Source organism: Hetaerina americana, unplaced genomic scaffold (genome assembly GCF_022747635.1).
Source record: "Hetaerina americana unplaced genomic scaffold, ioHetAmer1.1.p SCAF_1, whole genome shotgun sequence".
Taxonomy (NCBI): Eukaryota; Metazoa; Arthropoda; class Insecta; order Odonata; family Calopterygidae; genus Hetaerina; species Hetaerina americana.
In genome coordinates, this window is record NW_027286069.1 from 90,500,631 (window position 1) to 90,524,519 (window position 23,889).

At 35.1% G+C, this 23,889-nt stretch overlaps 1 protein-coding gene across 2 annotated transcripts; it reads right to left on the reverse strand.

Moving 5' to 3' along the window:
* Positions 1-16,151: 16,151 nt before the first annotated feature.
* Parp16 (Poly(ADP-ribose) polymerase 16) lies at positions 16,152-22,511 on the reverse strand. 2 transcript variants are annotated; one of them, XM_071593062.1, is made up of 7 exons: positions 22,109-22,511; positions 21,729-21,985; positions 21,482-21,637; positions 20,052-20,261; positions 17,043-17,208; positions 16,658-16,790; positions 16,152-16,570 (listed from the first exon to the last, which is right to left on the reverse strand). In XM_071593062.1, exons 1-7 carry the CDS (start codon positions 22,116-22,118, stop codon positions 16,420-16,422), a joined length of 1,083 nt encoding a protein of 360 aa, XP_071449163.1. In that variant the 5' UTR covers positions 22,119-22,511; the 3' UTR covers positions 16,152-16,419. The 2 variants fall into 2 exon arrangements, with proteins under 2 accessions (XP_071449163.1, XP_071449172.1); XM_071593071.1 differs by having other exon boundaries at positions 21,729-21,998; positions 22,109-22,510.
* Between the last annotated feature and the right edge of the window lie 1,378 nt (positions 22,512-23,889).

The window sequence follows — 23,889 nt, forward strand, 5'->3', positions numbered from 1 at the left end:
GGGAGTAAATATGCTTCTCACTGCGCCATCTAAGGAGGTGATCCTAAAGTAAATTTAGCGCGGTGAACAATTTATGACAATATATGAGCAAAATACTTTGTCAAGGTTTTGTCGCTCATTCGCCTTGACAACGAATTTTATTTAACGTGATTTGAATAGGTTGTTCTTTGTAACCAAATAATTTGGAAAATATAGAATCATTCACGGATTTAATATTGCCCGGAGTGATTTCATTAAATGAAGCTACTCCCTTACGATATGGCGCCGAACAAAAGTGTGGATTTATGCTTTGTTTCCTATTTATTTTAAAATGCCAATACGGTATACAAGAAAAAAAGGGTTCATTGCAAAAAATGTTTTAGTAAGCAGCTACAGCATCTTTTCGGTTCTAATTGTTGGATTTCATTTTTTGAAAATTTTGATTGAATTGATGTAATGTACTTCATTGTTTCAGGGATGACTAGCTAGAATTCGTCCATATTTGAAGCATAAGAAATAATACTGAATGTACAATGAAATTTGCAGTGTTTTATTCTCTGAACTTTCAAAGTTATGTAAATCATTCGGCATATTTGAAATACTATATTTGATGTCTTCCCGGCTAGCGATTACGAAGTATTCGCAGGTTTTCTACCGGAATAGCTTGTCATATGCCGAAGTTTTGATGACAGATATAGCCATCGAATCGTCGGCAGTCAGCACCCTGTCCCTGGCGAAAAACTCATGAAGACTGTATCTCATTCATTTGAAATAAAATGTCCATCAACAGTTCTATATCATGGCATGTAAGACTATTTTAGACTTACTATCTCTGAACTCGGACAGAATACTTGCTCTAACATCATCAGGGCAGAATTTTTGGTTTTCACCCGCCATTATAGACCCTTTCGAGTGTGTTTTACTTTCATTATCCTTGGTTCTACAGTCCTTGAAGAGATTTCGTTTTACTAAATCTTTTTGCACTCAATGTATGTAATTTTATCCAGTATTTACCTAAAAAACCTAAAGAAAACAGGAACAATGGAAAGAATATACCGAGAGGTAAATAATAAACTCAGTTGATAAAACCAATAGGGCCAAGGGAATTTAATTGAAAGAAGAATGATAGGACATGGAATAATTTTTTAAGGGTAGAAATAAAAATGTAAGATAACCATGAAACTGTAACAAGTAAAAAGCTATACTGACCATAATAATGATAGTTGTTAGCAGGGAAAACCGTTTACTAAAAGAAATAAAAAAACGTTATTTCAATAAATACAAAGAATGAATTAACTAAAGATATATTGTGGAAAAGTAATGTAAAATTTTGCAATTTACAATTGATCTAAATACAGTGGCCATATACTTGACATGCATAATCTAAATAACACCAAAAATAAAATGACATCAAATAGCATTAATGGTTTAAAAAATTATGATAATTAAAGGATATATAAAAGTATATTAAGATTACTTAATAGATAAAATAGAAATAAGAAAACTTGTTGTTAATAGAAATTCTACAAAATTGTAATTCTTAACATTTATCATTTACTTTACCTATTGTATCAGTTGATAAAAATACCCAATGGACAACAAAAAAACTTATTACCAAACATACAAATGGTGACACTTCAATGATTAACATTCTGGAATTCTTCAGGTATTTTCAATGTCAGTTTTTAAGAGAGAAAGGTAGAAGAGTAAAATATCACCATTATCACAGCTATTGCATCTATTATAATCTGACTTGTAAATGAATGAGAAGTGTAATTTTGCACACAGCATTCAGTATCAAAGAGTAGTTCATATCTTGTGTTACGTGAAGTACCTTGAAAGATATTTCCCTTAGGAGCTCGAGGAAATCAGTCATGGTTTTCAGTAATTTGCAATGAAATGTTGTCAATTCTATGTTGTTAGTTCATCCTCAATTATGAAAAAAAGAGAATATTAGTGAATAAGTCTCATGATAACGATGGGATCACTGTGGAAATTGAATTTTAGGACATGTTTTGCATGCTGTTGATGTTTTTAACACTTTCAACTGTGTAAATAGGAATTTGTAGTAAGGAGACCAAACCATGGAGCAGTACTTACAGAGTGACTGCACTAATGAGTTGATTGGCGCTTATAATGATGTGATATCATTAAAGTTTATACAGTTATTATTACTGTTATTCAACTGGCTAGGTTTTCAATGGATACAGCCTATACAACAGAACCATGATACATTGCCATGTACCTCTTAAGAAAAAACCTGACATCCGACACTGCAATAAACCCTTCTTCAATTCCATATCTGTAATTCCTTCCTCTCTTCAACATTCAGCAACCTATTCTTTCCTTCCCAGCCTAGCTCTCTCCCTGCTATCACAATCTTCAACATATCATCACCAATTAAAATGCTCTGTATCGATCCTTCCTACCTCCCTTTTATTCCTCCCAACAGTCCCCTTTCCTCCCCCACCACCCCTAACACTTCCTAGTTTTTATTTGATCCATTTCACCTTTTCCATCTTTCTCCTCTTCCACATTTCAAATTTGTCAAATCCATGCTTCAATGACCATTTTTCCACATCATACATAACCACGCTTCATGTCAAATTTTAATCAGCCTTTTTTAATGTCCTTATTCAACGTCCCTATCATTAATTCCCTCCTCTTCGTGAAAGCTTCTTTGTCTATGCCAATTCTTCGTATGTCCCAACTACTTTGAACATTTTCATTCAAAATATGCCATGATAGGTAAACTGTTCCACCAGCTCCAGCTTTTGATCTTCAATTTTAACCTTTAACTAATCATCCTTTTTCTTGAAAACATCACAACTTGTTTTGGCTTAAATTGACTCTCAGTCTATTCCTATAAAACTGATATTTCAACACACTCAGCCATGGTTGTTAACCCTTGGCTGACTAGCAAGCTAAGCTTGATCATTTGCAAACTTAACTGATTTTTTGAATTCCTTTATCTAGTTCTTCCCATGCCTCTTTAAGCATTTCCCCAACATAAGCATTAAAGATCACAAGTGATGACGGACACTGCTCTCACTCCTCTTCCTCACCCTGCCTAGCCTGACTCTTCATCCACCAGAATCTCCATTGCAGCTGAGCAGTCTGAGACATATAGATGTTGTGGATAATCTCCTATCCTTCCATTCTACTCCTATCTTCTGCAATACATTCATTAGTTTTCCCAATTCACTCTATGAAATGCCTTTTTGAAATCTATGAAGCAGGCAAATACATTGTGATTCTATTTTATATGCCTCACCATTAGCAACCTCATTACTGCAATGGCAAACTTAATGTTCTCTAGTCCTCATATTTGACTGCATTTCCCTTTTTTGGAATAGGAGCTAACACTGACCTGATGAAGTCTGCTGGCCAAGTTCCTCCCTCATTAATGCTATGAATTAGTCAATAAAAACTCTTCCTCTGATGATTTCCCAAACACTTCGGTAGTTCTGTGGGAATGTTATCTAACCCCATTCGATTTCAGTTCCCTTAATTGCTATCAGGTATGCCAAAATGTAAGCTATCATTACCTTCATCATATTCTCCGAGTCTAAAATTGCTGTCCTGTCTTTACTATATAGTTTTTACAATGCCAGGCGATACATTTAAGTAATCTATAGGATGTAGATTGAAAACAATTATAATGTTGATGGAGTGTTATGATGAATCAAATATAACTCCTATATCTTTTATATTTGTTAACTAGACCAGTTATTATTATTACTTTTTATTTGCCCAGAGATCACAATACAAAAATACCAGGTGGGTGGTGTATGTACATGATATAAGGCACGTCAATGAGGAGCAAAGACACAGGCTCAGTTAAGATACATAAAAGAAATGATGCTCATAGTTACATAAATGTTTGGTACAAACCCATGAACATTGGCTGTAACATGCACATGCTATATCAAATTCAGAAAAATCATTGATCATTAACATGAATCAGACCATGACCATTGCTAGAAACTAAAAGTATGAACTTACTGGTTGGGAATATTGTTGAGATATTCATCAACCGAGTAAAATATATTGCGCTGTAGATATCTTTTTAATTTATGCCTGAATGCAGCAGTTCCCTTTGTATCCTTGCTACTTTTGGGTAGTTTGTTATATAATCTGATGCCCATTTCATTGGGTCCTAATTTCAATGCTTTAGTTCTTATAATCCCATAATGGAACTCATTCCTTCCTCTGGTGTAATGATGATGATAGGCAGAGTTAAGAGAATTGTTGCCAATGTTATTTTTTATACATAGAATTAAAAACATAATGTAGATGCACAGGAGTGGTAGCAAATTTAATTCACGGAAAATAGGCCTTGATGGAGCATTGTGAGGTTTCCTGGTGATGATTCTAATAGCTTTCTTTTGCATTTTAAAGATGGTTTGAGAAACAGCAGCTGATCCCCATAATATTATACTGTAGGTTATATTTGAATAAATTTCCCCATAGTACAAATTGAGTAGTACAGTTTTACTTGTAGTTTCATACAGGTGCCTTAATAAGTAGCAAGTTGAACTGAGCTTGTGTTGAAGGGCTTTTACATGAGTATCCCAAGAAATATTTGTACATAGAGAAATACCTAGAAATTTGCATTCTGTCACACGCTCAATTGATAGGTCATTGATTTTTACCAGCAGATCATCTGACACGTTCTTATTGCGTGTAAAGTTTACTATTTTACTTTTATTTACATTTAAGTCTAGAAGGTTGTCTGTACACCACTTGTTTATTGCAAGTGTGACAGACTTAGATTATTCCACAAGGCTGGGATATGTTTGTGTTGATATTATTACATTAGTGTCGTCAGCGTACAACACTGGTATTATTCCATCATTATTTGGTAAGCAGTTAGGTAGGTCATTGATGTAAATCAGAAAGAGGAGTGGCCCAAGGGTTGAGCCTTGTGGAACACCTTTGTTAACTTGGTATGCTTCGGATGAATATTTTGACCCATCAACTGATAACACTACTTTCTGAGTGTGATTATGAATATAGGACTTCATCCAGTTTAAAGGACTTCCTCTAATTCCTATTCTATTGAGTTTAATTAGTAGTCTATTGTGGTTTACATTATCAAAAGCCTTTGACAAGTCAAAAAACATTCCAAGAGTTTTGCGTTTAGCATCTAATGAATTAAGTATGCTGTCGATTGTCTGACATATGGCAGTTGTGGTAGACCTTTCAGATCTAAATCCATGCTGAGAATTTGAAAGTAGGAAGTTTTTTTCGAGATAAGATGCTATTTGCATATACATGGCTTTTTCGAATATTTTAGCAAATGTATTTTGGACGGCTATTGGTCTGTAATTGTTCAAATCATTTACACAGCCATGGTTTTTATAAATGGGCACTACTTTTGATTCTTTTAATTGGGATGGGAAAATCCCTTGTATCAACGATTCATTAATTAAAAATAAAAGGGGTGCTTTTATGGCTTCAAAACAATGATGAACAACTTTACCAGGAATTTCATCTGGGCCAGTACTGGATTTGTTTCTGAGTGAGGAGACAATAGTTTTTAGATTGGTTTCAGAACAGGGCTTGGCAAACATTGACAATGGTGCATTTGCAAAAAGCACATTGGCTGGAGAAGTAGTTAGGCAAGGAGGTGATACGTAGTATTTGTTAAATTTATTAGCTAGAGATGAATAGCTAATGGCAGTGTTATTTTCAGGGTTACAAAGTTTTGGGAGAGTGAGTTGTGGATTTTTCTTACCTCTACAGTCATTAATTATTTCCCATGCAGTTTTGGACTTATTATTGGAATTAAGTAACTTATTATCATTATAGGTTCTTTTCGTGGTAGAAATCAGTTTACGGTAATACTTTTGAAATTCCTTATAGAGTAACCTTTGTTCATGATTGTTTGAACTTTTACTGAAGATAGCAAGTTTTTTAAGGATAGTTGAGTAATAACGGATCTCATCAGTTAGCCATGGCTTGCATTTAGTTCTATGAAATATTTTATGATGTGTTACTGAGAAACACAATTCAAAATTGTGTTTGAAAATTGAATAAAAGTAATTGAAACCTTCGTCTACTGACTTAAGGTCATCGACATTGTTCCAGTTTTGGGACTGTAGAAGGAGCAGAAAATGCTGCATATTTCCATGAGTGACAGACCGCCTTGGGTAAGTTTTATCATTTGGACTATCCATTGGTTGGTTAGTATCGATACTTATTTTCACCATGCAATGGTCTGTTATACCTAGGTCACTAACAGTTGTAACTACTTTTTCATGGTTGAGGTTGGTCACAGCGTAATCAATTAGGATGGCAGATGTGGGAGTGACTCTGGTAGGATTATTGTTAAAACATTCCATGCCATAAGTTTTGAACAAATTCAACAATTCGGATCTGTGAGGGGAGTCAACTAAGAGATTACAGTTGAGATCGCCGTTCAGCACGAGTATCCGGTTGCTTGCATATAAGGAGCAAAAGAGTTGGTCCAGTTTTTTAATGAATGAATGAAAATCACCAGTTGGTGATCTGTAGATGGAGATGAGCACGAGCAATCCCACTGGAGTTTCATGGAAACACACTGCACATTCAAAAGTTTTTTCTTCCTTCACAGACACGTCAACTGAGTTAATAGTCCCCTTTATTCTACTATGCACGAATATGGCCACACCTCCATTTTTATACGTGGCCCGGCTGAATGACGACACTAGGGAGTAATTTGAGAGTGAATAACCATTAGTTCTTCATATTTTAACCAATGCTCTGTAATACACAAAATGTCTGGTTCACACTCGTTTATAGCCACTTCCAGCAGGTTTACTTTGTTCCTAAGGCACTGAATATTAACTTGCGCAATTGTTAAAGGCTGCCTAACTTTGACTAACCCTAGTTGATACATACCTAGTCCATATTGAGACTGCTCCATGTTCCTTTCATGACTAAATGTTACAGAATAGCATTTTTTTAAAGTTAGGTAGTTATGCTCACATCAGGTTTTTAGCCTTAGTTGGCAATTATGCAAAGTGAGATGATTTTCATTTGAGTGAACTCTTGCAAAATTTTTCAGCCATCACCATTCAGAAGAAATGGTATCCGATGTGAGCCATTGTAATAATATTAATGAATAAGTTAAATAATAATGGTCCCGGAAGGTACCCTTCGGGAACACCAGATAATGGATAAGAAATTATTATTTAGGTAATCTACCGGTTAAGGTAGGTTTTTTGGATGGACATAATTACTAATTTAATTTTTTGTGACCCCTAGCAAAACACAACATCCTACTTTACATCAGGTCCCTCTTCAGCTTTGAGTACTTTCTTCTTCCCTTCATCCCGTCCAACATCCCTATCCTGTTCCTTCCCTTTCCTCTTTTGCCCAACATCCTACCCTCTATCACAGTCTTCAACATCCCATTGCCGGTCAACACCCCCTTCATCCACTTTTCCTGCCTCCATAGGATTTCTCCCAACAAACCCCTCTCTTCACCCACCATACCAAGTACTTCCTCATTTGTTTTCTTCTCTGTCCATTTCACCTTCTCCATTCTTCTCCACACCCACATTTCAAAAGCCTCCAATCTACGTCTATCCTCCTGCTTCAATGACCACGTTTCCGCACCGTACATAGCTACGCTCCATGTCAAAGTTTTTACGAGTCTTTTCTTAACATCCTTACTCAAAGTCCCTGTCATCAACTACCTCCTCCTTGTGAAAGCCTCTTTGCCTAGCGCAATTCTTCTCCCTACGTCCCTACTACTTTCACCGTGTTGGTCCAAAACACTACCGAGATACGTAAACTGTTCTACCTGCTCTAGTTTTTGCCCTCCTATTTTAATGTTAAGCTTGTCCTTTTTCTTTCCAGAAAATCGCATAACCTTTGATTTATAAATATTGATTCTCATCCCATACCTGTCGCACTGAATTTCCAATTTACTCAGCAATGCTTGCAGCCCCTTGGCTGACTGACAAACTAAAGCTTGGTCATCAGCAAACCTAACTGATTTTACGAATTCCCCGCCCACTTTCATTCCTACCTCGAGTTCTTCCCATGCCTCTTTGATCATTTCCTCTGCACACAGGTTGAACAGCAATGGTGATAATGGGCAACCCTGCCTTACACCCCTTCCTAACACTGCCCATTCTGACTCCCCGTTTCCCACCCGCACCTGAGCAGTCTGAGACATGTACAGGTTGCGGATTAGCCTCCTTTCCCTCCAATCTATTCCTATTTTCTGCTATATACTCATTAGTTTTTCCCAATTCACTCTATCAAACGCTTTTTCGAAATCTACGAAACAGGCAAATACCTCGTGGTTGTGTTCTATATTCCTCTGGATTAATAATCTCATTACTGCAATGGCATCACGCGTACCTCTCCCCTTCCTAAACCCAAACTGATCATCCAAATATATACCTACTTTTCAATGACTTGATTTTCACTCTGATAGTCAACTTTCAATTCAGTCAAGTATCATTGATCCTTTGTGAGCTTAACTTTTAAAAAAGAATCTAATTACTATGTCATAAGTCCAATTAAAGTCAGCATACATAACATCTGTTTGCAAGCTTTATTCCATGCCATCAATAATTTTTAAAACCCACAGTAAAGAGAACTGATCTTTATTTGGTGGATCCTTGCTGCTCAAGGATAGTCATACCTTATCTACAAGCAATGATTCTAACATTTTTGCAATGATTGATGAGATATTGGCAATTGGATCATTTACCATTGGACTATTTACCTTGTTTGTGTGTTTAATATATGTGTAGATTTAGAGTGTTCCAGGAAAAATGCTAGTAGAGACAGATTCATTAAATAGTATGTATTCATAGTGGTGGTTCAATACATACACAGACGTGCAGAAATTCATCAGGCCCTCAATATTTTTGGAGCTAAAGTTTACAGTTTGACATCTTCTCGTGAGATTTTAAAAAATATAATGGACATAGAGGAGTGGATAGATACCTACTTATGAATAAGAACATCATATTTAACATTACATGAATAGACAGAAAGATCAGAAAAAAATTACAATGGGTGATCTGTCCATCTTTCTCATGCTTTTTGGGATTTGATACAGCAAATCTCAAAAAGACCAAGAATGTCAAAAAGGCTAAAATCTGAGCTGTAATGATAATGATGCTTTTATTTGTCCAGAGATTTGTTGCATATTCATACATACACAAGTATAGGACATAGCAGATATAAATTTCACAATTTTAGAAAAAATACCTTATATATATACATACCAATACACTAGTACATTTACATATTCATTGGTTAAGCCGAAATTGATAAAAAAACAATAAACACAGTAATCAACCCGAAGGTCGGTTTAGTGGGCAATGGTAGAGTTCACTCAGTACTAAGCCCGACGGCGTGTGAAAACCACACATCAGGGTAGGGGGGCGTTCCTTTCCCTGTGCCGGTAATGGTTTCCCAGGAAGATCTGGAACCCGAAAAATCCCGAAATTGATGCCTAGTGACAATTCCGGGCATTCATTTACAGAATAGAACATATTATTTTTTAATGGGCTGAACAGGTTTTTCTTGAAAATAGGTACTTTTGTTTCATATTTGATTTCATGGGGAAGTTTATTGAATATCCTTAACCCCATTGCTTTGGGCCCATGAGCAGTATTGTCTGTTCTGACAAATGGCTGATGCAGGTCCTTATGTAGTGACTTAGGGTAATTGTGGTTGGACTTGTACAGAGAAATATTACCCTTTGCATGCAAGAGGGCATTAAATATATAGATGCAAGGTAGTGGTATTAAACCAAGCTGTAGGAGGTTCAAGGGAAGTGTATTCTAAGTAGTTTTGTGAGAAAGAGATAAGGACAGCCTACTCAATTATAGGAAGGGAATGTGACAGAAATAATGATTGCCTAAGTCTAGTAATACTAGACAGTGAGATAGAGAAATAGCTCAAGGAAATGAATTTAAATAGGGTAGTAGAACCTGGCAATGGAATGTTGAAGACTGTGATAAGAGGGGAGAATGTTGGGCAAGCAAGGAAGGGGCAGGGGTCGGATAGGGATGTTGGATAAAATGAAGGAAGCAGATGGAGATGAAGAAGGGCTTATTAAAATGCAGGATGTAAGGTATTTTGTTACGCAGTGCAAGGAAATGTTGCTGTACCACTTGATAGTTTTTGTCCATCCAAAATCTACCTTAATTGGTAGATAATATAATAATTATTATTACAGTGGGATCAGATAAAAGACCAACAAGCATACTGAAGAAGTTAAAAGGAACTTGAAGGAAGAGAATTTTGCTAAAGAGCTTTATTACAGAATTTTCAGCATCCTTCCTGAAAAAGAGTAAAGTGACATAAAGGTGAGGAATACAGGATGATAACTTTAATTTAAAAATGCAGCTAAGGTAGGTATTAGAATCATAAAATAAATGTCACAGGATGGTGCAAACAGAATTTATATCAAAGCAAAAGCTAGTTTGGGTTTAAAAAGGGGAAGGGAACATGTAACACCATTTAATAATAATAATAATACATTTATTTGTCCGGAGATTTGTTGCATATTCATACATACACAAATATAGGACACGTCAAATATAATTTTCACAATTTCACAATAGAAGAGATACAATATATATATATATATATATATATATATATATATATATATATATATATATATATATATATATATATATATACACACACACACACACACGAGGGTCATCCGGAAAGTAGTACCCGTTCGTGCCGCATGAAGTGCTGACGACGCGAGTAGCCGCTGGACGAGGTTAGATAGCTTCAGTGGCTTGTCTGCCTTCTCTGAGCCAAGTTGCGTGACGCTAGCATTGCCTGTGTTGTTTCTGTGATTGTTTACAATGTTTAAAAAAATTGAGAACGCCGCCAGTTGTGAAGTGAGGGCAGTGATTAAATTCCTCAATGCAAGAAACGTTCGCCCATGTGATATTCATCGCCAATTAAAGGAGGTGTATGGAGACAATGTAATGGACGAGTCGTCTGTTCGGCGGTGGTGTCGCAACTTCAACATGGGGAGGGGGAACACACACGACGATGAGCGTTCGGGGAGACCGTCTGTCATTACAGACCAACTGGTGAGCTCAGTTGACGAATTCGTGAGGAACGATCGGCGCGTCACAATTGATGACATCTGTGAGCATTTTCCCAATGTTTCTCGAACAATTGTTCATGAAATTGTTAAACACCATCTGCATTATGCAAAAATTTGTGCAAGATGGGTCCCTCGCGTATCTCAATGAGCTGGCGGCGAAGGACTATGCAGCAGGAATACAGAAACTTGTCACACGTTATGACAAATGCCTTAATTTGCTTGGAGATTATGTTGAGAAGTAGTTTAAAGTATCCTCTTTCAAATAAAATTTTTTATGTTTGTTAATATTTACTTTTGTGTCTTTATTTCACGAACGGGTACTACTTTCCGGATGACCCTTGTGTGTGTGTGTGTATATATATATATATATATATATATATATATATATATATATATATATATATATATATATATATATATATATATATATATATATATATATATATATACACGAGGGTCATTTATTTTACTAACAAAAATACCTCTCAAGTGAATATCAGGATTAATATTAATGGGAAAAATACCGCAGAATACTTTTTCTAATTTCCTGGCATTAACATTGACAGTAGATTATCTTGGGATCCACTATTTATGGTGAGTTCCATCAATTACCTTATTACGCATAGTGAGAGTATTGATTTGTTTTTGTCTACTCCTCTCTTATTTAACATTCAGTATTCAGTTTCGGGCTTCTCCACCAAAGACCATAATTCAATTTAAAATAGAAAAGCAAGTTGTTTGACATATGTGCGATGCACCATCTTCCCCCCTTTTTCATGACTTTGCCTCCTGCCTCTTCCAAGTGTAAAAGTGTATGCTGAAATCAACAGTATTGAGTACAATCTTTGCAGCTATAACAGGAATGACAGTTATGATTGTTAAAATGCGATGAGTGCCAAAAACCTGCCCAACCGGATGTACTTCGGAACTGGGAATGTTGCACTTTGACCTAAAAAGATGGACCTACTGCTCAATAACATGTTACCTGGTGAAATAGAACAATATAAATCAATATCTGTGTTTCAATATCAAATTCATCAATATTTGAAAAGATATTCTTAACTCTGCGGATGAATTCACACTGCAATGATTGATTGTGTTTTGACATATATATTCTTTGAATTTCCTTTATTTGAATGCATAAACAAATTGCTGGACAAACAAGTGGTTATTATTATAGTTGTGATTATATTCTATGTTCCTTCCTAATGCTATTCTTTTTATAGATGACATTCCAGGGATAGTCATAAAAAGGTCGTTTAATGCTATTAAGGATCAGCTGCTGTTCTTAATTAATGAATCCCTAAAAACTGGAATTTTCCCAAGCCCTCTTAAATCAGCAAAAATTGTGCCAATATACAAAGGGAAAGGTTGCAAAATGGCGATGAATTCTTATAGACCAATATCCCTGTTGAACCAGCGGGGGAAAATATTTGAAATAGTTTTTTATCAACGTCTTGTATCATATCTTGAGACATATAAGCTATTATCCACATCTCAACATGGATTTAGGAAAACAAGGTCCACTACAACAGCCACATATCACATGGTGAATCAAACACTTTCAGGATTGGATAATAGAACTGAAACTTTAGTATTATTTTTCGATTTCAGTAAAGCTTTTGACTTCGTCAATCATCAGTTACTCCTATATAAACTGAAATGCTATGGTATAAGAGGCACGCCCTACAAATGGATTGAATCTTATCTAAGTGAACGGCATCAGTATGTTGAGCTCTCAAGAAATGGCTCCAAATTTGTTTCCCCTGGTAGAGAAGTAACACTGGGTGTTCCCCAGGGTTCTGTACTTGGTCCTATTTTATTTTTAATCTATATCAATGATCTCCCAGACAATCTTAAGCTCATTAAGGGGATAGACCCAATACTGTATGCTGATGATACAAATATCATTGTATCAGCCTCCTCAGTAGACAGCTTGACAGAAAGAGCAGCCGAAGTAGCTCAGATTTTCAATGAATGGTGTCTTCATAACTTTCTAAAACCCAATATAAGTCCAGCCTGATTTATTTTACTAATAAAAAGAAAGTTTCATCTGCAATCTCAGTAGATGTAGAAGGTGTGAGAATTCCCCAAAATTCCAGTACCCAATTCCTGGGAGTAATCCTGCAGAAAAACATGTCTTGGGAGGAACATATTTTCAAATTACGCAGCAAGTTAAGCTCCTTATGCTTCCTTATTAGAAATATTAGGTATTCTGTAAATTTAGAGGTCCTTCTATCCATTTACTATGGTGAATTTTATTCTCGTGTTACTTTTAGTATCCTCTTCTGGGGTTCCTCTCCCCATGTGGGCATAATCTTCAAAATCCAAAAGAGGATTATACGCATTATGAGCAATGCTCCTTGCGATGCACCATGTAAACCTCTCTTCAAAAGACTTGGTTTATTGCCAGTACCTTGCATATATATATTTAATGTCATCTTACATGCAAAGGGTAATATTTCCCATTACAAGTCCAACCACAATTACCATAGTCACTACACAAGGACCTGCAATGGCCTGCACCAACCATTTGTCAGGACACACAATACTGCCCATGGGCCCAAAGCAATGGGCTTAAGGTTATTCAATAAACTTCCCCAGGAAATCAAATATGAAACATAAGTACCTGTTTTCAAGAAAAAACTGTTTAACCTTTTAAAAAATAATATGTTCTATTCTGTAAATGAATACCTTGAATTGTCGCAATGCGTCAATTCTGGCTTAAACAATTGATATGTAATTATACCAGTGTATTGGTATGTATGTATATATATATATATATATATATATATATATATTGTATCTCTTCTATTGTGAAATTGTGAAAATTATATTTGAAGTGCCCTATATTTGTGTATGTATGAATATGCAACAAATCTCCGGTCAAAAAAATGTATTATTATTATTATTCACCGCAGCTCACTCTCCGTGAACCTAACCCTCACATTTGGCAAAAAGGGAGGGTATTGTGTCTCTGTAACCTTTGTTATTCCTGAAATATTAAAATAATCTTAAATTAAAAAAATATGTTAGCAACAAAAATAATCAAGATTCACTGTTTATTTAAAGGAAAATTTTTATTGATTTGTTTATGAACATAATTTCAAAGTATGATAGCACAACACAGAGAGGATGAAAAGCTATGTCTATGGCAGTCTACCATGCAAATGTACTAGGTATGCTCACAGCAGTGAAAGGGTTAAAGAAATATTGCCATCATTGGAAATTCCTGATTCCCATAACATAAGCACAAAAAGATAGATGCAAAGCTCTAGATTTGTGATGGAACGTTGAAGACTGTGATAGAGAGGAATACATTAAGCAAGTGAGGCAGGTATAGATAGGAAAGGGTTGTTAGACAGATTGAAGAGAGATAAGATGCAAGTTGAATTGAAAAATAGTTCATTGTAGCGTAGGTGGTCAGGTTTCAGACAAGGCTAAGAATTGAAGGTAGTGTATAGCCTGTGTCCATCCAAAACCTACCGTAAGCCGTTGACTACCAAACAATAATCCCAATTACAACGGCAAATACTTGAATTTAAAAAAAATCAGCGCTCCCCTCAATTTTTGATGAAATTGAGTATGCACTCCCTAACTTTTTTCTGATTTCCCAACCGAGTGGCCACTCAATTCGTTTTTTATGATTTCCATGTTAGACGTGGATTTTATGTTGCCATGGTATGATTCTAAGAGCATACCAAAGGGTACTCCAGGTGCCCTCCATAGAAGATCCTCCATCTGGACAGCCAACTTCAATTATCTGAAAGTACAAAACTATCAAACTCTGCAGCTGAATACCAACAAAGATTTAATGAGTTACTGAGTGAGTACCCCAACTATACAGCAATATACACAGTTATACCTGTATAAATCAGCAGATGACCTGTTTGCGCTACAACTTCCTTCAATCAAGGCACAATTTAAGCTGCATTTAATTTGCAGTACATATTTTTACAGTTGAGCTGCCCTTTGTAAACATCACTACATTAAAAGATCCCCTTTTACTTAATAGTCCTCAGTCAACTCTCTTTGACTGAGATGGTGGGAAAGTTAAAAGATCATTCCAGAGGGCTACAGGGTACAACGGCATTGCATGATTGAGAGGGCTGATATAATGGCAAAAGAAGCATTGAACAAGTAGCATTTACAGCCACAACCCATACCGGTACAAGATCAAAGAATTAAGTTGAGGAGAATAAAGATTTGCTGAAAGGAGCACAACATGGCATGCACTAAATAACGATAAGCTTTAGGGCTGTAAAACTCAAAGAGTCCCACATAAGACCCCATCCATTAGGAGATGACAGCGATAGGTCATCATGCATATGATAAGGCACTGTGCCCTCAATCATGCGTATCTCTTCCTAAAAAAGGTTGCCTAAAACTGCTTCCCGTTGCCTAAGGCTGCTTCCTAAAACTGTTGCGGCATCTCCCGCAGTTTCTTTGGAATTACTAAAAAAGGTAGTTGAACGATGGTGCAAGGGCTGCAAGTTCTTTCCGACTGTTCACCGCTGTCCCACGATATGTAATAAAATAAAAGTCATGAATCTTTAAATATTAGGGGAGACCTTGACATTATCCTTGGTGATAAACCTGAAGCCACATCTGATTAATTTTATTTTTAAAGCAAGCCAATCAATTCTGGCTTCTGTAATATGTTTTCCGTGGACTTAGGTGTAGAATCTTAATGTTCATGATAGATCAGGAAAAGAATTAGCATATTTTACACTTTTTTCTTTTATTTTTCTTAATATGAAGAGTATTTGTATATGTCATGATCTTATTATTAATCTCAGATTGCTAGTGGGGTGCAAATGACCTCAGTCATTGAGGCACCTAAAACTTAAATTACTACTTCCACAACTGCAAATTACCGATCAAAAATATTCATGACATTTGAAGGTAGCAAGTTCTATTCATTTAAGCTACATACTTACGTAATTTTTTTACAGACTCCTTATACGCCAGCCACTCATTCTAAATAGGTAAAAAAAGTATAGTATTAATAAAACCTAAAGAGTGAACACAATGGAAAAGATAATTATACGATTGAAATTAAATAAATACCAGTACAAAGTTGATATATTTGTTGTTTATTCCAATCTTTACACAAAGACTGACTCCAATCATCACATTTTTTTCTCTCTTATATTTTAAGTAATCAATTTTAAAAATTTGTATCAAACAGTAACAAATTTTCAAGCCACACACACTTAATAATCAATTATACTGAAAATTTTGAGCCAAGAATAAAAAAGCCCATCTAAAGCATGTTATGAAAGATTCTTCTCATATAACTCTTACATAAAATACAATAATTTTTCTCTGGTTAAATTTATGGAAAATCACAAATTAAATTTCCTGAGTAATATCTTCCACCATCTTTGTGCATGTGGATTATGGTAAGCTCCAATGGCAGCTAACATTACTAGGTAGCTCATGATGAAAACCAACACTTTGTGATTCCTAAGCCATGATATTGCTCCACTCCCGACCCTGAAATCAAATTTTTCATTGTAAGCACTTCCATGTTTGCCAAACCCATTATTTTGACAATCAAACTAATAAGACTTTTTTTTTTACCTATAAGGTGTTTCTTTGCAGTAGACAAGGAGGTATCTCACTCGCACCAAATCACTATTTACAACAAGGTAATATTTATTGGGAACTTTGCCACCAATACTGTCCGTTGTTATTGAACGCGATGGATCCGAATCTGAAATAAATTTTAAGCTTAAATTAAGATTCTGTTTTTTTCCTACTCATCAAAAATAATTAACAGGTAATGAGGAGAATATGCTATATGCGTAGACCTTATCAATAATCTCAAATTGTCAGGTAGCCTAACACTGAAGTACCTGCAGGTTTTATAGAATGCATCATAAAAATCTTACAGCATTTGCAATACATTTTCACAGTATGGAGAAATAATTTATTGAAATGTATCTGCACTCAACCTTGTTCATACCTTTATCTTGGCACTTAACATCAGGATGATTAATAATTTCACATACAGCAACACAGCTCAATTCACTTCCATGAATACTCCTGCCCCATCCATATCCACTAGGGCTATATGGGAGACTTACTGTCAACTCACTAGAGAGATATATACCCTTTCCAAAGAGAGAATTCTGTAAAGACAAAATTTTTCAAAATGAGAAACAAATATTTGTGAAAGAGAATTTATAGATAGGGCATAAGCAGATATTACCATGTATTTCTCTTTATGCATTATTACAGATATTGGGTATACTAATACTACTGGGTAATGAAGTTTACTTACCCTCACCATTTGCAGATTTGCATTATTTACTACTGAGACCAGTTTTGCCTTGTGTAATGACTTTTCACTTGCACAGCTATAAGTCACAGAGAATGAAGCATGTGTATGCTTCAAACTGATGACAATGAATCGCAATGTAACTATTGCCAATCAATTACAGTAGAAGCCCATTTTAATGCGCCTCACAATAACATGGGAGTTAAACAGATAGGGTGAGTGATTTCCCCTGAAAAAAATTCTGACTGGAATAAAAGTTGCAAATAATTCAAAATACAATTTATTTGTGAGGTCAGTTATTTTCTCAAGATATCTGCTCAAATTTAATAACTACATATGATAGACTACTACTGCATGTTAACAGTGCCAACATCAGCAAGACCAGCATTACAATGGGCTTCAATGGGTAAATGATTCAACATTGATCAACAAAAAGAATATTAAAATATATGTAACACTCCATCCTAAACAATACCTCATTTATTAAAATGTAATATTATAATTTTTTATTAGCTCCTCCTCACAAGTCACGAAACAAGTTGGTGGTTTTAGAGATTTGACTATATATGTATGTACTCAGGGATTGTAAAACCACTTTAAGCTGAGGAATCAAATTATTTTTGGGAAGGTTAATTTGTATAATTTCAGCAGTACACAGGTCAAATCCACCAGCTGACAGATTAAAAGTCCATAGCAAAATAGAAAATGTATGCCAAAAACGGAAAACTTTCTGAAAACATGGAAAACAATGTTTTTTCATTGTGACGGCATTTTTTAATGGAGCATGATGTAAATCTTCGGGCTACTCGAATATATCATAGTCCATTTGACCAAAATATGCAAGACAAACACTCCTAAATCATGTATTTATTTCTATTAAGGATATAGTACTCCAGTGGGTAGATCAATGGGCTAATGACTGAAGGTCCTGGGTTTGATTCCAGGTGAGGATTCTTGGCACACTCAGCTTCACCAAGCTGCGTGATATATTGAGAACCAGATCTTCCTGGGAAACCACAGGTGGCACAGGAAAAGGAACTGCATCCCTACACTGATATTGGAACACACACCATTTGGCTTAGGTAATAGGTGAATTCTATGCTCTCTCCTTGAACCAACCTTCAGGTTGATAACTGTACTATTTTGTCACTAAAAATAAATGATCTCTGAATTAATATTATTTTGAATCTGTTTCCCATCTGATTTATGACGCTGATTGCTTAAACTAGACTATTAGTTGGTACTTCCATGAGTTAGACTTAATGAAAATAATCAACAATAATTGATTTTTAAACAATAAAAAATAACATGTATATGCGATATAAGTAAGATACATACCTGTAGTTTTAATCAAAATTGGAATCATACACCCATTTTGCAGCGTAAGTTAAAATTATTTGGTTAATGAATAGAAACAAACTGTTCAACTAGGTGAATATTCATTTACATAACTATAATTCCAAGAATAATATAATTGGAGACTATTTACAATGGCCTCTGAGAACATGAATTCAATGCACTCATCTATTTAAAGTTGCATTCAATTATTGGTAAGGCCTTGGTAATCAATACTTAATACATGCAGGAAGAAAAATTAAGTCGGGGCTGCCATATTCTCTTTGGAGTTCATTTGTTCATTACTTTGTGTCAATAAAGCTAGATGCAAATTCCTTTGCTATAATATATGGTTCTCCAAACTATAATTCCATTTAAACCTTTCTTTCACACGCTATGGACTACCTTCTGTAATTTGATGATTAAGGACCATCATAATATTTAACTTAGGGCAAACTAAAAACAAAATAAAATGCCAATGTGCTCCTCATCTAAGGAGTACATACAATGTCTTATAATTTGCTTTCTATGGGAAATATATAGATTATCCAACTAGTTAATTAAAACTCTAATCCTGATTTCTCTGTAACTCATTCAACTCTCATCTGAACAATTAATAGGTGTGAGTTCAGTTATGCCAGGTCAGGAAGCAAAGGGGCAGAATTTTGGAATTTATTGATTATATATTTGCTTAGTCATTGGCATGATTTAAAATTTGATAACAAACTTTCTAGCCTGAGATGAAATGGTTTAATTTGACCCCAACTCTACCTGTGAGCCAGGTTTGACTTTTCATTGGGGTAGGAATGGTGACTTTTGATGTCTGCATTTTCTGATCTTACTTAAACTTAGGTAATTACAAATTTGAGTGTCCACATGCATGCATCCAGACACTCATGCTCTTGGCTGAATAAAAACCCCACCCCTAAGATAACTCGTGTTCAATTTCCTCTACTGCACAAGAGTTGGGGAGCGGGCCAATGAAATCAAGAGAGCCACACACAATGCAACCTGTTTCTGATATTTATTTTCCTTTCTGTGAAATAAGATAGATGAATGGCAAAAGGCGATTTTAGGACCATTATGGAAAGCGACAATTAGTGTTATACGAAGTGCGTAGCACATTTCATGAAGTAAAATTTGACCATATCCATAACAAGATTTAAAAGGCCACTAAAATGTACATCTTCAACGTGAAAGTGTTGAGCTTGAGTGGAATTAACAGACTTCTCCTTATTTAACAATGTAACAACATAATAGGAGCCACAATAATTACATTTAGCCAAATGTTATTCACTGTTGTCAACAACTGTGATTGACTAATTCAAGGTATATTGGCTAGAGGTAACATCAATTTACCTTATTCATATGTTGCTGTAAACCATAGTGAAGAATGGAATGAAAATTTTCCAATCTGCTACCATGAAATGCAAAGAAGGTACCATATTTTTTAGTGAAGTCATTCCATTTCATTTCACTGGAACTTTCAGGACTCCAAACCATTTGAAAAATTAGATTGGGAGCTTCAGTCGCAACTTCTGATGGTACCAGCTTCATCACAAAGTCAAACTAAAGATGAAAATAAGAGAAGCTTTAAGTCCATAATATAAGTCAGTAAAATATTAACATACATTAGATCCCACTTATTCATAATTCTCTTTTGATGCCTAATTGTGTTATAATATTTTTTCTAAAAACAAAGCAAATTAAAGAAAAATACATGGAATTTGATCAGAAGGAAAGTTATGAAACTCTGTGCATATAAATATTTCTTTCATATGATGATTACTATTATGAGCATATTTCCTTCCTGTTACGTTTTTTTATGTAGCACTAATTTGAAAAGTAATGTTTTGGCCTTTTTCATCACACACATGTAAATAATAAAAACAGCAATTATAGACACCATGCCCTAGGTGAAGGCCAAACCACCTAGGTGGGAGTTGAACACAAAATCTCTAGGTTAGGAGGGAAGGGTGACATCCTGCTGCAATTGGCTGACATTTAAGAAGGGCGAGTGCATTGAATACTGCGCTATGACCAATCACAGTGGATACCCACAGTTTCTTTGGAATACTGTAATTTTTCAGGTGCCTCATGGATCTTGGAGAAATATGTACTGATCAGGAAAGGGAAGTAGTTCTCATACTCTGATGTATGAATTTTGCATGGCTTGAGGCTAAGTGTTAGGCAAGATCAACCATCACTACTCAAGCTAACCTTTGGGTTGACTACTACGGTGCATTAGCTTTTAACTCTTTTTTTTAAGAGAGTAAAATGCTTTTCCATTCATTGAAAAGGCAATTGTCTCAATTGACATCCTTGCTGTCTAGTTAAGAGTATGCTGCAACCAGGCATCTCTGAAAGTAACCACACTGTCAAGAGTCCTAATCTCGTTATATTAACAACAAATTCATTCCTTAGCTTTCATGATATTGCCTATTGCATCCACTTATCTACATTTAGTTAATAAATTGCTCTGTGTTTTCAAAAGACATAAATAAGAAAAATAGGGAAAATCCTGTATTACTCATTATAATTACAAACTAGAATTAATATTTTTCAATGTCCATCAATTTGTTACCTGAAAACTTCACTACATGTGATTTGTGTAACAGCTTTGGACAAAAATAAATTATTAAAAACGTGGTTAAATTTATAAATGCATTAATTAATTAGTTGTATACTCTATGAATTCAATGTTTCCCATTGTTATTACGCATGTAACATTTAATCCCATATAACCTATGTATTTAAAGTGCAATTAGAGTCTTTCATAATTCTTTTACCTCTTTTTTTGGAATATTTTTAAACTTAGGTTCTGGTAATTCTATTAGCAGCCAATGCAACAAATCGATGATATCTTCATTTCCCCGGTAGAAATTCGGTTCTTCAATTTTCTTCAGCAGCAACGAAAATGATTTTGTTTTGTCCACCACTTCTCTCTACCATGAAAAAACATAGTTTCATTTCAATGGAAATATATGACGGCAATATCGAAGATTAGAAATTTACAATATACTTGAAAACACTTACTAAGGCGTCTATATTCTTGTTTCCATCAGTGACAAACTGGTTGGGGTAAGGCTTAAGACATGAATCAAACCTATAGCTTTGACATGCCGCAACGAATATGCTCCATCTAATATCGGCTGCAACTATATTGGTCTCAAGAAGATGTTTTAAGTTGCTTACTTTCTTTTCTCCCGCTATTTTTTCTGTTCTATTAGGAGTTGTAACGACGGCTTCATCCCCAACACCGGTAATTTGATTCATGGTCCTGTTTACGTCCTCTGAAAAAGTTCACTATCGAGTGATAATAAATTTCACGTCAAATGATAGGCATGGAGAATAAATGGTAACATAAATCTGCTGCCAATAAATGGGCATACCGATTTAATTAATGGAATACATACCAGCGATCATGAATGATGACGTTGAAGTTTATTAACCTGCATTTGCCTATAGAATTAATAAATTGAAAAAATGTTTACTTCATACACGAGAAAACGTCAATTTATATTGAAATGGGCGATGTAAGAGATCGGGTGGATATATAGGTTGACTAGGTAACACTAACAACAACGGCATTGCATTCATTGGTTCGAAACAAAGAAATCATTAGTTAGTCGTTTATGCATGACTACATCATCCTTCTATAAATATATCTGAGTTTCGTGAGACCACAACATTTTGTCCAGTTATTATAAGAATAAAAGCGTTCTCTTCAGCCACATATTTCACCAAACTATACACATCATTCTGTCTAGAGCTCCGTTCAACTTATCCCCCTCGCTTGTTCTCGATCCATTGATCAAGGGAGCAGCACCGCTGTACTATTAAATTATGAACATCAACTAAAATTCTCAAAGCAAGAACATTTACCTAGCATGAAATTATATTTAAACCGAAATTCTATACTCAACAAAGATCACAGGAGGTGACTGAGTTTTTAAAATTTTGATAATGTGACTGAAAATCTCATGCGAGTTACATATGTCACAACACAACAGCCGACCCGTGAAGTTGAATTAGTTGCTTAAAAGAAAACTTACCGTTGTATTCAAATATCATAATTTCAAATGATGACACCTAATTCATAATTGAAAACTAAAAACAGGATGGCACACCAAATTGTATAAAAAATTATTCACCTTAAAAAATCGATTTATCATTTCTATGCATAAAGCACCCGAAGAAATTCATCAAAAGTTTCCAATCGCGCCAATTTTCAATGGAAGTTCAAAATATTCATCACGACGGAGTAACTAATACCTACTTCCTAGAAATTATGGGCAGTTATTGGGAGAGATATAACAACAGTGCCAACGCAAGGTTGCATCAGTTAACATTTTACGGTCATACATTGACATATCACGTCGTGACACCGGCTTCACATTTTATAAAATCCCGTTTTTAAAACACCTACGGACCCTGACAATCCATGAAACTTTCTCATCTCTACAAGACACATTAATTCGTTATCTCTCATCATGAAAGCGAATGACATACAACATCGCCGGGAATAAATAAAAGCATCACTGATGCAGACAAAAGGAAGAATACATCAATGGATCCCTCCGATGGATGGTCATTGATGAAATATTCATCTAGGAACATTTTTTATATGGAATGACCCTAGAAAGCACATGTAGAGGTTTTGAGAAACATGCATTAACCTATTATAGATGCAGTCAGTGTTTATTTTTTCAATCCTAATAAGCTTTAAATAGTCATGTTAACTTAAAAATTTGGCAGGGCTGAAATAGCGAAACAACTATACAATGCTGCCACACAGTAGTTGTGTAGATTCTTGTCCTCTTTTATTTTGTAATGCTGAATGCCCTAAGGAAATATCGCAAAATACTCTATTCCATGGAACAAGAGAAACTAGTTCTTATTATTAGCTGTGGTCATCTGCCTAACGTCTAATCATTTTCAACAAATTTTAACAATTTACAGCATGCATATTTGCCTAGCTATGTTTCTGAAAATAATCCAGGGGCTACAATGTGGGTACCTACGATTTATTTTATGAATTACTCATTGTAATTTATGACCATTTCTTTAAAAGAATGAATTTTTCATTAAGTCCATTGTAAACAAATAGATGTATGTTGACACAACCTAAACTATATATCTACCTTCCTGCAAAATACATAACATTGATTCCATCTAGAGTACCCACCAGCACAAT

Excerpts from the sequence above, each read along its gene's own strand:
- Parp16 (XM_071593062.1), bottom strand. Across the intron at positions 20,262-21,481 it reads AAAATATTCCAAAAAAAGAG|TTTGACTTTGTGATGAAGCT; the intron begins GTAAAAGAATTA and ends TTTCATCTTTAG. Across the intron at positions 16,571-16,657 it reads TGCAAAGAAACACCTTATAG|GGTCGGGAGTGGAGCAATAT; the intron begins GTAAAAAAAAAA and ends ATTTGATTTCAG.